The sequence below is a fragment of the Acomys russatus genome, chromosome 13 (genome assembly GCF_903995435.1).
Source record: "Acomys russatus chromosome 13, mAcoRus1.1, whole genome shotgun sequence".
Classification (NCBI taxonomy): Eukaryota; Metazoa; Chordata; class Mammalia; order Rodentia; family Muridae; genus Acomys; species Acomys russatus.
The window spans coordinates 50,776,054-50,790,243 of NC_067149.1; the positions used below are offsets into that span (position 1 = coordinate 50,776,054).

Genomic DNA, 14,190 nt, shown 5'->3' on the forward strand with positions numbered 1-14,190 from the left:
ACTGGGGTGGGTTTTGGTGACACGGCTGTCTTCAAGTCATATCTACTTCTGTAGGTAATCCCAATAAGGATATTCATACTTGGGTCTGTTGTGGATTCCCTATCTGGAGTGAGTAGATGTGGGTCGTGTCTCCTCAGGAAAAGTTTGTCACACAACAACTAGTGACTGAACTAGAGCCTTGCATTATGCTCGCTGAGTGTCTTCTACCAGTGACCTACATGTGCATGAGCACCCCCCCCCCGCACATCCCTCCCCCCGTGTGTGTGTGTCTGTCTGTCTCTCTGTCCATGTGTTTCTCTTTCTCCATGGTGTCACTATATAGTCATGGCTGTCCTGGAACTTGCTATATAGATCTGGATACACTGGAATAGACAGAGATCTACTTGTCTGTCTCCCGAGTGCTGGGATTAAATGTGTGTACAACATCTGGCCCTGCTCTCCTTCTCGTTTTGAGACAAGAGTCTCACTAGATTGCCAGAATTATCTTCTGTTCTCCTGGGATTACATATCCGTACCACAGTTGGCTTCTCAATGTGGTTAAAATATGGTTTAATTATTTTTTTTAAGAACGTATATGTGGTTTTTGCCTGCATGTATGCCTATGCATCATATATGTGTCTAGTGCTCCCCGAGGCCAGAAGAAGACATCAGATCCCCTGGAACTGGTGGTTGTAAGCTGCCAGATGGGTGCTGGGAATCAAACCCTAATCCTCTGGGAGAGCAGCCAGTCCTCTCGCCCACTGAGCCGTCTTTCCAACCACTTTACCATGCTTTTAAAAAGCAATCGTTGGAAACCCTCCCTTCCGTTCAGCTTTGCTCTTACTAACAAAATGCTCCTCCCTCTTCCTGGACCATTACTGGAGAAGAGTGGTGAAACGGCAAGCCTGGAAAGTACCCTGGTTAGGATGCATCAGAGGGAAACTGAGGCCACCAAGAAATGTCAAGGGTAGGATTACAAATGAACATTTCGGTCATTACTGTTTTGAGACAGGTACCCCACCCAGGTTGTATCTTGGTCCCCTTGTTCTGACTCTTTCCGCTAAGATCACAAAGCATTTTATTAGGTAAACTAAGATTTCTGGTGGAGTTGGCAGAGCTTAAGAGGGCGTGGCTACTGTAATGGCTGTGTTCTTTCATACTTCAGAATTTGGGTGGTTGTTGACTAACCAATGTCTACACCACAGACGATAGCTTTCTCAATCTCCCAGCATCAACAGCTGCCCATAAATTCTCAAGGTGAGGTCTCCTGCGACCTTTCCCTGAGGTGGTTTATTTGTTTTTTCCCCCACTGCCAGGAATCAATTCCAGGATCTAGTACATGCTAGGAAAGCCCTCTCCCACTGATCTTGCAGCCCTCTGGCCCCATGAGATTTCTAACACAAACTGACCGGGTGTCCTACTTCAGACCTTGGGAGAAAAATATAAAAACAGATTGCCTGTGGAGGCCTTACATCAAGAAGGTCGGCAGATGAAGAGCAAGGAAACATTTTATCAGGGCTGTCACAACGGAATCTTCAAAAACAAACTGGGTTGAGGCAAGCCTCAATTAAGGTGTTGCCCTAAATCACCCTCCGGGGTCCAGGTTCGGTTCTCTCTACATCCATGCTTTCTCCAGCTTGCAGGAGAAACTTTTCAGTCTGATTCTGCTTTGTTTTTAGCTAGAGTCTTGGTATATACCCCAGGCTAGCTTCAAGCTCTCCATCATCCTTCTGGCCAGACACATAGCTAAGGTTACAGGCGTGCATCACCACACCAGGTTTATTCTAACTCTTGCATCTCTCGTCAGCTCGCCTCCAAAAGGCGTTCGCGCGCGAGCGCGCGCGCGCGCGCGCGCACACACACACACACACACGCCCCCCCCCCCCCCCCCGCCCCCCCCCCCACACGGGGCCCCGCAGCCAGGAGTCATCTGGTGGAACATTCCAGACCTGAGTATTAAAGGCCAAAGCAGGAGCTGTGTGGAGAGGGCCCGGACAGCCGACCACTGGGGCGCGCTGAGGACTCAGCACACACACAAGGCCGCGGAGGGACGCGCGAGACCCCCAGGCCGCCGCAGCGCACACTGTGCGCCCACGCGCGTGACCGTGAGCCAGCGTGAGTCAGCTTCCCCGCTCCCATCCTGCCAGTGCGTTGCCTTAGTTACGGGACTAGCACCAGGGGCATGGGGGCGGAGCCGCAGGCGGGGCCTATGGGCGTCCAGTAATGCAGGTTTCTCAACCTCAGACCAGTTGCCATTTCATTCTTATTGGTGAGTTTGGAAAATAGGTTTCCTTTTTGGGTTTGGTCCTTTCTGCTTTGTTTTACACGTTACATAATACCATTTGTTTTTAATTGTCGATACATATAAACATATAAATACAACCTGCTGAACTCACTCAAGTGTTGCTCGAATGCATATATTTTTATGACTGACTAGTTGGTGTTGGAAAACCCAAGTAGAGAGCTCACCCTTGAGGAATACTGATTCTCTCTCAGCAGCATTTAGCTCTTCATCCAGGGGTGGGGACTTGTGAGATTTTCCCCTTCCTCCTTGGCATGTCAGCTGGTGTTGTCTGCTGTTCAGGCCTTGTTTAGGCAACCATATTGTTGAAATTTCACTGGTGCAGACACTCTGTCCCATAAAGAAGTGTCTCAGCAGATGTCCTGGTCTTCCCTCCCCCTTCCCCCCTCCCCCTGCTCCACCCACGCTTGATGCTACCATTTTACCAGCTCTTTAGTTCCGGCAAGGCTGAAGTTAAACATACCTAAACCTTCTGTATGAGTCTGTGAAAACTGGAATCGTCTGTTGTGAGAAAAAGAGAAGGAGTTAGTTTTATAACAGCATATTGAGTGACTCAGCAACGATCTGGTTAAATAGGGCAGAGCCTGGCCATCTTGTAAGATGGAAGCTGCTCAGTGTTCTACTGAGCCCAGTGCTGGTCTTCTCTGTATATCTTTTTTTTTTTTTGGTTTTTCGAGACAGGTTTTTTCTGTGTAGCCTTGGCCATCCTGGACTCACTTTGTAGACCAGGCTGGCCTCGAACTCACAGCGATCCGCCTGCCTCTGCCTCCCGAGTGCTGGGATTAAAGGCGTGCACCACCACGCCTGGCTAAAGCACCTTTTTTTCTGTACAACAGGACCCATCTGCAGGCAGTCCAACCACTTCATTTGTCACCCAAGCAATGAATCTGGAAGAAGCCAGGAGTAGTGGCACATACCTTAATCCCCACACTCAGGAGGCAGAGGCAAGCCGATCTCTGTGAGTTCAAGGCCAGCCTGGTCTACAAACCAAGTCCAGGACAGCTAGGACTACAAGAGAAGCCCTGTCTTGAAAAACAAAAACAAACAAACAAAAACAAAAATAAAAAGCAAAAGCAAGCAAGCAAGCAAACAACCCCCCCCCAAAAAAAAAAGAATCTGGAAGCTGACTTACTAAACTAGGGCCAATAGCTCCCACTTTGTATATAGAGAAACCCTGTCTTGAAAAACAAAAACAAAAAAACAAAATAAAACAAAACAACAACAAAAACAAAAAAAGACATTTGTAAACCTGGACCATTCAAATCTAAAATTATTTCAGTTCCACAAAAGCTCAAGTGATTAATCTTTTGTTGTTGTTGTTGTTGTTGTAGATAGGGTTCCTCTGTGTAACAGCCCTGGCTGTCCTGAAACTCCTCCACAGACCAGGCAGGCCTCGAACTCACAGGGACCTGCCTCTGCCTCCCAAGTGCTGGGATTAAAGGCATGCAACACTATTGCCCTGCTCATGTGATAGATCTTAAAGAAAATCACTTGGAGGAAGACTGGGAGTCTAAAGTCATCCTTGGCTACACACTAGATGGAAGCCAGCCTGGGTTACATGTGATGCTGTCTCAAAAAAAAAAAAAAAAAAGAAGCAGAGTGGTGGTAGCATATGCCTTTAATCCCAGCATTTGGGAGGCAGAGGCAGGTGGCTTTCTGTGAGTTTGAGGCCAGCCTGGTTGGTCTGCAGAGCGAGTTCCAGGACAGCCAGAGCTGTTGCACAGAGAAATCCTGTTTCGAAAAACCAAAAAAAAGAAAAGAAGAAGAAGAAGAAGAAAAGAAAGAAAAAATGAAACAAACAAACAAACCCAAGGTCTCAGTGGTTAAGAATACTAGCTGCTTGCCGGGCAGTGGTGGTGCACGCCTTTAATTCCAGCATGTGTGGACACCAGATCTCATTCTAGATGGCTGTGAGCCACCATGTGGTTGCTGGGAATTGAACTCAGGACCTCTGGAAGAGCAACCAGTGATTTTAACCTCTGAGCCATCTCTCCATCAGTCCAGAGTAGACTCATTTTCAATTCCCAGTACCTACCTACACGGCAGCTCACAACCATCAGCAACTCCAGCCCCAGAGGATCCTCTTCTGGTCTCCATAGACATCCATAGACACTGCACGTATATGATGCACAGACACACATGCAGGCAAAATACCCATATGCACTAAAAACACAAGCACACAGAGGCTGCAACATGGTTCAGCTGGTAAAGGCACTTGCTACTGAGCTTCACTGCCTGGGTTCAACCCTGGGACTCACATGGTGGATGGAAGCAGACTGCTGATGCCTGAAAGTCAACCTGTGACCTCTACACACACACACACACACACACACACACACACACACACACACACCACTGTCACACACACACACCACTGTCACACACACACACACACCCCACTGTCACACACACATACACACATACCACTGTCACACACACACACACCACTGTCACACACATACACACCACTGTCACACACACACACACATACACACACACCACTGTCACATACATACACACCACTGTCACATACACACACACACCACTGTCACACACACACACACACACACATACACAAAATAAGTGCAATTTAAAAATATTTAAATGTATTTAAAAAAAATCAAACAACAACAACAACAAACCCCAAACCAACCAAATCCAAAGCTGTCTAAATGTATTGCACTTACTGCTTTTGAGACACAAACCAGAAAATGCTCAGCAGTTGCAATACAGGGCTAAATAAGAAGTCAGGGGCTGGGGCCTGGAGAGATGGCTCAGAGGTTAAGAGCACTGTCTGCTCTTCCAGAGGCCCTGAGTTCAACTCCCAGCAACCCCACATGGTGGCTCACAACCATCTATAATGTGATCTGATGCCCTCTTCTGGCCTGCAGGTGTACATGCAGGCAGAACACTGTATACATAATAATAAACAAATAAATATTAAAAGAAAAAAAAAAAGCTGGAGAGATGGCTTAGAGGTTAAGAGGCTTAGAGGTTAAGAAACCCTGTCTGGAAAAAACCAAAACAAACAATGTTCATGGATGGATGTCATGCCCTTAGGAATATAGAACATCAGGGAATAAGTAACAATATACCTTCTGGAGTGTGAGAAATGTCTTTGGTGTTTGTCAGGCAAGTGTATACACACACATAAAATTCACTGAGCAGCTCGGGATAGGGGTGGGAGGTTGTATCTCAGTGGTAGTGTAAGTAATGCTTGCTTTTTTTTTTTTTTTTTTTTTTTTTTTTGGTTTTTCGAGACAGGGTTTCTCTGTGTAGCCTTGGCCATCCTGGACTCACTTTGTAGACCAGGCTGGCCTCGAACTCACAGCGCTGGGATTAAAGGCGTGCGCCACCACGCCCGGCTCAGTAATGCTTGCTTAGTAAATAGGATTTGAGTTTAATTTCCAGCACCCAAAAGGAAACAATAATTGAGCAACTTAAGGTAACATTATTACATATAAAGTTTATTTTTAAAGATTATTTTATTTTATGTGTATGGTTGTTTTGCATGAATGTGTGTGTCCTATTTAGAGTTTCGATTGATGCAATGAAACACCATGATCAAAAGGCAAGTTGTGGGGGAAAGGGTTTATTTTGGCTTACACATATCCACACTGATGTTCATCACCAAAGGAAGTCAGGACAGGAACTCAAACAGGGCAGCAGGAACCTGGAGGCAGGAACTGATGCAGAGTCCATGGAGGGGTCCTGCTGACTGGCTTGCTTTCCATGCTTGCTCAGCCTGCTTTCTTCTATCTATCTATCTATCTATCTATCTATCTATCTATCTATCTAATCTATCTATCTCTCTATCATCTGTTTGTCTATCTAATCACTTTACAGCCCAATCCCAGCCCCTCTCCCTCTTCTCCTCCCAGTCGCCTAACCCTCCCACCTCCCTCCCACCATTCCCCCTTCTCCTCCTTCTCAAAGAAGAGGAGCCCCCCCCATTGGGTACCAACCCACCCTGGTACCTCAAGTTACAGACTAAGCACATCTGCTCCCACTGAGGCCTGAGGCAGGCAACAGTGTCAGAGAGCAGTGCAGCCCCTACTCCCATTGACAGGGGAGCCACATGTTGACCAAGCTTCATATCTGCTATATATGTGTAGGGGGTCTAGGTCCAACCCATGTATGCTCTTTGCTTGGCTGCTTTCTTATAGAACCCAGGACCACCAGCCCAGGGGTAGAACCGCCAGCAATGGGCTGGGCCCGCCCATATCAATAATTAAGAAAATGCCTTACAGCTGGATGTTATGGCAGCCTTCTTTTCAATTAAGGTCCCCTCCTCTCAAAATTCTCGTTTGTGTGTCACATTGATACAGGACTAGACAGCACAGAGTGCCTATTCCAAATCCATGTGGCGGCTGGAAGAAATCAAGTCCCCTGGAACTGGAATTTATGGATGGTTGTGAGCTGCCATGTGGGCGCAAAAAAACCTGAACTGGGTACTCTGCAAGAGCAGCCGGCCAGTGCTCTTAACCACTGAGCCGTTTCAGCAGCCCCACGTGTGAATTTTAAAAAGTTAAAATTAGCCGTATGTGACTCATATCCCTATAATCCTAGCACTTGAAAGTGGAGCTGAGGGGAGCAGGAATTCAAGGCCAGCTCTTGGCTGCAGAGCCAGTTCTGTCCTAGGATAAAGCTACAAGAGACCATTTCAAACCTTTAATTCCAACACTCAGGAGGCAGAGGCAGGCTGATGATCAGTGTGAGTTCAAGGCCAGCCTGGTCTACTTAGGGAATTCTAGGCCAGCAGAGACTCCAGAGTGAGACCTGTCATACACAAAGAGTTAAAACTACCTATAGCATTATGGGAATTTTGAACTGTTATCAATAGGCACTTGAGGAGGTCAAAACTTAATGGCAGCTGGGCCTGGTGTCGAATGCCTGTAATCCCAGCACTTGGGAGGCAGAGGCAGGAGGATCACTGTGACTTCGAGGCCAGCCTGGTCTACAAAGAGAGGCCAGGACCCCAAGGTTGCACAGAGAAACCCCATCTTAAAAAAAAAAAAATCAATGGTAACCTTCCTAAGATCATGCAGCTAGTGATCTAAAACGTCACTGAAAACTAACCCTTGAAAACACATCTATTAGAGGATGTGCCCACTAAGTAGTCGCAAACACTCATAGTCCCCACGACCTACAGGATGGGGAGCAGCAGTTCAGGAACGGTGTCAAAGCCTCTTTCTTACACGTAGGGGCTCAGGAATGACTCGCCCAGACAGCACAAAGGTTTCCAGTGGAGGACACTCTCCACACAGAATCCAAGGCGATGACGTCATCAAAGGGTTAATTCTAAGCAGGGACGCTGGGGAAAGGGGCGGGGCACGCTGCTGTCAGGTGTCGTCCCAAGGATATGCTGCCGGGAGGAGTTTGACGTCGGGGAAGATCGAGTCCTGGGTGGGGGATAAGAGGTTATCCATCCAGAGTGTGCTCCACAAAGCACCCTCGCCTGTCCACGACTGGACTCACCACACATTCTTTGCCTGGATTCTTTGCCGGCGGTGAGGTACGCAAGGGGGCGTGGCATGGGCGGTGACGAAAGGGTTAACCGCCTCGCGAGGCTGGGAGGGCGGAGCGCGGGCGGGTGTCCTGCGGCCCGGCAGGAGCCGGAAGCAGTTGCTGGTCAGAGGGGCGCGTCTAGTCTTACCCCTGTCTGTGCTTCGGCTGAGGTCCCTGCGGGCGGGGGTTGGTGTGTGCGGTGTGTACCCAGCGAGGTGCGGGCATGGGGGCGGGCGTTAGAGACTCCAAGGGGACGGTCCCCGAACTCGTAAGAAACTTGGGGCCGCAGCGCAGATGAGGTGAAAGCAGAGTGATGGGCCTGGGAGGGTTGGGGGACCAAGGAAAGAGCCAGCTGGTTGGCACACACTGGTGAACCGCTGGGAGACCTTGGGTAAAGATGCTGCGCCTTACAGTACTTTCTCTCCCCCACGCTGCTCCAGGGGACGATCCGGAGCTCAACTTCCAGAAGAAAGACGCCCCAGCAAACCTGTTTCGAGAAGCCCTTCAGCTGCACACCTCATGGGCCAGACGGCCCTGGCAAGGGGCAGCAGCAGCACCCCCACCTCCCAGGCTCTGTACTCTGACTTCTCTCCTCCCGAGGGCTTGGAGGAGCTCCTATCTGACCCCCTTCCTGATCTAGGGGTCCAACGACGCCATGGTTGGAACCCCAAGGATTGCTCCGAGAACATCGATGTCAAGGAAGGGGGGCTGTGTTTTGAGCGGCGCCCTGTGGCCCAGAGCACTGATGGGGTTCGGGGAAAGAGGGGCTACTCTAGAGGCCTGCATGCCTGGGAAATCAGCTGGCCCTTGGAGCAGAGGGGCACACACGCCGTGGTGGGCGTGGCCACCGCCCTAGCCCCGCTGCAGGCTGACCACTATGCGGCGCTTTTGGGCAGCAACAGCGAGTCGTGGGGCTGGGATATTGGGCGGGGAAAATTGTATCATCAGAGTAAGGGCCTTGAGGCCCCCCAGTACCCAGCCGGACCTCAAGGTGAGCAGCTGGTGGTGCCGGAGAAGCTGGTGGTGGTTCTCGACATGGAGGAGGGTACTCTGGGCTACTCTATTGGGGGCACCTACCTGGGACCAGCCTTCCGTGGACTGAAGGGCAGGACCCTCTATCCCTCTGTAAGCGCTGTTTGGGGCCAGTGCCAGGTGCGCATCCGCTACATGGGCGAAAGAAGAGGTGAGACCTGGACTAAGTGTGGGGGGTTGGATTACCTCTTTTGGCAGTGATTTGGGATGGAAGCCCATGGTTGGACTACAGGAAGGGGGCTTCGTTTCACTTTGGCCTGTCACTTAGAAGGCCTTGGCTCTAGTTTCACTCCCAGGCCTTACTGGATGTGTGATGCAGAAATTCAGAGCTTTAGGTCTCTCAGCCCAGGGGGAGGCAGAATTGGAGGAGGAAGTAAGGGAGCCTGAGCGGATCTTAGGGTTTGAGGATGTCTGGCTGGAGTTGCACCTCTACTTAACCTTGCCTTCCTTCTCTCTCAGCGGATGAACCGCAATCCCTTCTGCACCTGAGCCGCTTGTGCGTGCGGCGCGCACTGGGGGATACCCGGCTTGGCCAAATAACCACACTACCTTTGCCCCCTGCCATGAAGCGCTACCTGCTCTACAAATGACTCTGTAGCACCATAGTGTGCTGGCACCTTGCCACCATCCCTACTGTAGGGACAGGTGGAGAGGCACCGCTGGCCTAAACACCTTAAAAGCCAGTGAAGCTGAGGGGAAAGGCTGGGCCCCTCCACTAATCCTTATCTAAGGGGCAAGACATGGGTATGATACTAAAGGCCGTGGCAGCCTAGGACAAAAGATGTTTTTCAAGTAAAAAACAAAAACCGAGGTGTTGTCAGCCTAGTTTTTCTTCACTGCGCCCTCTCCCCCCCAATGGAGTCCTATCACTGTCTAAGAAAGTATATGGAGGGCTGGAGAGATGGCTCAGCGGTTAAGAGCACTGACTGCGCTTCCAGAAGTCCTGAGTTCAATTCCCAGCAACCACATGGTGGCTCATAACCATCTATGTGATCTGATGTGTACTGTATACATAATAAATCTTAAAAAAAAAAAAAAAAAAAAAAAGGTATATGGAAGCACACAATGAAGATGGCAAACCACAAAGCTTAGGGCCAGGTGTTTATTCCCTTACACGGAGCATGGATCACAAACACAGTAGTAGGGCTTCGGCACTGTGGGGGAGGGGAGCATCCCTGCCTCTTGGGCTAAGAGGATCTTGGCCTTAATGTACACTGAAAATGGAAAGGAAGGTGATTTTACTCCAGCCCTTGCTAGGGCCTGAAGGGACTTAAGTCAGTTCTACCCTTCTGCCCCCAGCCAGGAAGACACCTTGGTGACATATTTCATTCTAACTACTGTAAGCGGTAAAGGGAGTGGCCTGGTCCCAACCACAAGGAGGTGTAAAAGGTTCAGGAAGGTACAGTGTGGATTAGGCCACAAGATGGGGCAGATGACATCAGAAGCTCCTGACTGGTGGGAGCAGTTGTTACATTTCTGGGCAACCTAGTCCTGGTTTAGCAGGCGGGTGCGGGGGATGGCTGGTGCTTAGTGTTTGGCATTGATGATGTCCACGAATTCAGGCTTGAGAGAAGCACCACCCACGAGGAAGCCGTCCACGTCCGGCTGGCTTGCCAGCTCTTTGCAGGTTGCTCCAGTCACAGAACCTGTAACAGAAACAGGAAGGTAGCTTGGTCAGGGCTACGATGAGTACACTGAAGCCCCACCTCTCTGTGGAAGGCCACCTCAGTCTTAGTCCATTTCTACCTTGGCTAGAGCCAAAGCCACTCACCTCCATAAATGATCCGGGTGCTTTGAGCCACTGCATCAGAGACATTGGATTTCAGCCATCCCCGGAGCTTCTCATGTACTTCCTGGGCCTAAACGGAGGAGGCAGACTAAGTAAGACCCTTGCTGTTCATACAAAGAGATTAAGAATCACTGGTCTCTGAACAGAGAGTTTAGTCTCCAGAAAAGCCCTGGGGATCAGAGAATAGCAAAACTCCAATCCCAGCCCAGCCTGGAATGAACATTGTCGAGGAATGTTAACTCAGAACATGGCTGCTCTGACAAGAGATCACACACAAAGACCTTCCAGGTCTGTGTGATCCAGCTGGAATACAAACACACCTTTAATTCAGGAGACAGAGGCAAGCAGATCTGAGTTCAAGACCAGCGTGGTGTAGAGCAAGCACCAAGTAAAGAAAAGCTTAGGTTCAGGAGTGGTGGTACACGCCTTTAATCCCAAACAACGAAGGTAAAAGTGTGTAGAAGGAAATACCCATGTTTGAACGCGGTATCTAATGAGTGGTAGAAAAAGTGACAAATCAGAGATTTGGCAGCATAGGCTATGTCCAACCCTCAGAAGAGAGAGGAAAGGGAAGCTACTTAGGCAGTTTTACCAGGGCAGTAATAGAGAGATGGGTTGAAGAGAGAGAGAGAACTCAGGTGAAGACGGAATGAGCCAGAATATGAGAAGATGGTCGAAGATTAGAGCAGACTGCTGAGTTAGTTTCAGGCCAAGCAGAGCAGATCTAGGTGGAGAGAGAAGCCAGATTGAGTAAGTCAGCTGGGAGAGGAGTTTGAGCCAGAACAGCTGAGTTGAACCAGCCAGCTATGAGCCCAGAAAGAACAAGTGAGGGTGAGCTTATTAAGCAGTAACTCAGAGGGTGAAAACACTCTAGGCCTAAGGTAACAGAAGGAGGCAGTAAGCCTTGGGAGACAGCAACTGAAACAGGCAAATAAATGATACTTTTACAGACCATCCCTGGTAAGTCACTCTTCTTGGTGAGTTTGGGGCCCCCCCTGTCTCTAAAGGGGCTTGGCCTGGATGAGCCACATTAGCTGCCCAGGTCTATAGAAGCAAGATAGGCCGAGGAGAGGGTTCCTGGGCAATTACCTGTTGAGGTGTTGCAGTCTTGCCAGTACCAATGGCCCACACAGGCTCATAGGCCAGGACGACTTTGTTCCAGTCTTTCACGTTGTCTGCAGGACAGAGAGTGGAGAGAAAAAAGTGAACAGTGCGGAGGAGCTGTCCCACCGAGCTTTCAGGTTATCACAGTTACGGCCTACTGGCCCTGGTGTACATGTTCATATGCCATGGTGCACATCTGGAGGCACAAGCTGGTTCTCTCCTACCATGTCAGGGGCGGGGAGGGTCAAACTCAGTTCCTCAGGCTTGGCAGTAAGCACCCTTACCCACAGAGCCATTTCACCAACCCCCAGTGGCTTTTGATGGTAGGGATTAAGCCCTCTGCAGGAACAGAAGGCTTTTCCTGGCTCAACATAATCAGGCAGGTTGCAGGGCTTTTTGACCTCCCCGTCTCGGTAGCCCTTGCTAGGCTCAAAGGTCTTTTTCTCCAGAGATACCTGCGATGGCCTTGGTTTGCTCGAAAACAACCTTCTCGGTGATGCCAGCTTCCCTTTCATTTAACTTCTCCCCGATGCAGGCGATCACTCCAAGGCCCTCTGCCAGGGCATGGGCCACTTTCTGCCCAATCAGCTGTTGAAGAACGATAAACATGGTGAGACATCCACTCGGATGAAAGCAGCCGATCTTCCCTCTCGCTTACTGACCTCGTCGGACTCCCCGAAGACATTTCTTCTCTCCGAGTGTCCCAGTACTACCCATGTGGCTCCTAAGTCTTTGATCATGCCAGGGCTAAAACAAGAAACACCAAAGTTCAGCAAGGAACCCCCAAGGAAGTCTCCCCCCAGCACCACCTTAGACCCTCTCTGCCCTTAGGTCACCTGATCTCCCCAGTGAAGGCCCCATTGGTCACTTTGTAGCAGTTCTGCGCAGCCACAGCGATTTGGGGATCTAGCTTCTGCCTGGCGAAGTCGATGTAGGCGGTGGGGGGTGCACAAACCACCTCTGAGAACGAGATGAGAGAAAGCCTCACTCTCCAGGCTCGCTGGCATGCCTTCACTTTCACGGTCCTGCTTTTTCCTCCGTTTTTCAGTCCAGAAAATTGACCTTTGTCCGCTATACTGCCCAGGCTGGGCCGGCACCAATCCCAGAGCCTTCTTAACGCCCCGGACAGGCCATGGCCCTTACCCAGCCCTCTGCTCTTTTAACAGCTGGGGTTCTAATTTCCTCAGGCTATTCTGGGAATGGACACCTTCTAGACTCAGCATTCTCCAGGAGCCAACCTCTTTCTAAAATAGCCCACCCCCACTTCTCCAACCCGGCAAGGGTTTTTTTAGCTTAAGGAGAAAAGGCCAACTACCGGAATTTGTATTGGACTCTTTGGGAAATAAATGAGCAGGAAGATACCCTTCGGTCGTTCTGATTTAGGTGGGTAGGAGGGGGAAGGATGCCCGAGGATCCTGTGAGCAGCAGGGAGTTGACTGGCTCATAGAGACCTTGTGATTTCCCATTTCCAGACTGAAGAGAGCTGTAGGCTTGCTTTTCATTCCCTAAACCGCTCAGTCCCTAAGGCAGAAGGCAGGAGTGGCCCAGGCTGTGGCGGGGTAGAGATATGGGAGACCCCAGCTCAGAGCCCGAAGCAAGAGGCGGCAAGGGGAGGAGCTTCGGGCTACGTGCAGAGACGCACGGATCCAGAGGCCCAGGGGGCAGGTAGCTGAGAGCCCGCGCAAGCCCAGCTTCCTCCCTCACAATCTAGGGGACACGTGCCACTTTTCTTGATTATCCAACCGGACACTGGTTCCGCTTCTTAACCCTTGTCCCTTTAGCTGGTTCAACTCCCGTCCGCTGCCAAGGGCGATCTTCCACCCAGCCCCCACCCCAAGAAACCCTTCGGGGCCCCACAGGCCCAGAGAACAATTTAAATGCCTTTCCCCCTCAGTACATCTCTGTGCTGCCCGGACACCAAATAGCCCTTGTCCCCTGGCCAGCCAGCTAGATCCACTCGGACGCTGAGCAGGTGCTGCCACGCCCGACCCATCCCCCCTACCTCCGCTCCCAAACGGAGCTCACCTGTGTCCGCCGGCACCTTGGCCGCGTTCAGGGTGCAGATGAGTTCTCCCAAGCACTTCTTCCTCCCGTTCATCTTCCAGTTGCCACCCACGAAGAACTTCCTGGAAGGCGCCATTGCTCTAGAACAGTCTAGCTGAAGGTCAATACCAGCACACATCCCTGGCCACTGGCCTCTTATATAGAGCGCTGTGAAGCAGAACTCCTCCTTTTCCCCGCCCTCCTCCATGGTTAGCCCGGCCCCTTGCTTAGTAGGCTTTTCCCCTCCGCCTCTCCACCTCCCGTTGATGTTTCGATATTCTGACGTTTCTCCTCTTTTGTAGTAACGTTCTAAGGGGGTTCCGGGGGGCTCAAACGTCCTGCCTCAGTCGCTAGACAGTTATATTGAGTCTCGCGCTCAGAGGAACCAACTTTGCAATTTCAGACCAAAGGACTTCCCAAGTGGAGCTGGCAG

At 50.5% G+C, this 14,190-nt stretch overlaps 2 protein-coding genes across 7 annotated transcripts; one reads left to right on the forward strand and one right to left on the reverse strand.

The window, feature by feature from the left end:
- Positions 1 to 1,984: 1,984 nt before the first annotated feature.
- Positions 1,985 to 9,494, forward strand: Spsb2 (splA/ryanodine receptor domain and SOCS box containing 2). Of its 6 annotated transcripts, none has more exons than XM_051155339.1 (3): positions 1,985 to 2,094; positions 8,230 to 8,972; positions 9,281 to 9,494. In XM_051155339.1, exons 2-3 carry the CDS (start codon positions 8,309 to 8,311, stop codon positions 9,409 to 9,411), a joined length of 795 nt encoding a protein of 264 aa, XP_051011296.1. In that variant the 5' UTR covers positions 1,985 to 2,094; positions 8,230 to 8,308; the 3' UTR covers positions 9,412 to 9,494. The 6 variants fall into 6 exon arrangements, with proteins under 6 accessions (XP_051011296.1, XP_051011292.1, XP_051011295.1 ...); XM_051155335.1 differs by lacking the exon at positions 1,985 to 2,094 and adding an exon at positions 7,622 to 7,796; XM_051155338.1 differs by lacking the exon at positions 1,985 to 2,094 and adding an exon at positions 7,876 to 7,912.
- A 415-nt stretch (positions 9,495 to 9,909) lies between these two features.
- Tpi1 (triosephosphate isomerase 1) lies at positions 9,910 to 13,980 on the reverse strand. The gene is made up of 7 exons (XM_051155341.1): positions 13,740 to 13,980; positions 12,551 to 12,674; positions 12,377 to 12,461; positions 12,170 to 12,302; positions 11,700 to 11,785; positions 10,593 to 10,680; positions 9,910 to 10,467 (listed from the first exon to the last, which is right to left on the reverse strand). Exons 1-7 carry the CDS (start codon positions 13,963 to 13,965, stop codon positions 10,349 to 10,351), a joined length of 861 nt encoding a protein of 286 aa, XP_051011298.1. The 5' UTR covers positions 13,966 to 13,980; the 3' UTR covers positions 9,910 to 10,348.
- Between the last annotated feature and the right edge of the window lie 210 nt (positions 13,981 to 14,190).

Coding starts and splice junctions, on each gene's coding strand:
- Spsb2 (XM_051155339.1), top strand. CDS start 8,309: ATGGGCCAGACGGCCCTGGCAAGGGGCAGCAGCAGCACCCCCACCTCC. Junction 8,973..9,280: donor CTACATGGGCGAAAGAAGAG/GTGAGACCTGGA, acceptor CTTCTCTCTCAG/CGGATGAACCGCAATCCCTT.
- Tpi1 (XM_051155341.1), bottom strand. CDS start 13,965: ATGGAGGAGGGCGGGGAAAAGGAGGAGTTCTGCTTCACAGCGCTCTAT. Junction 12,462..12,550: donor GCCTTCACTGGGGAGATCAG/GTGACCTAAGGG, acceptor TTCTTGTTTTAG/CCCTGGCATGATCAAAGACT. Junction 10,681..11,699: donor AGACTGCAACACCTCAACAG/GTAATTGCCCAG, acceptor TCCTCCGTTTAG/GCCCAGGAAGTACATGAGAA.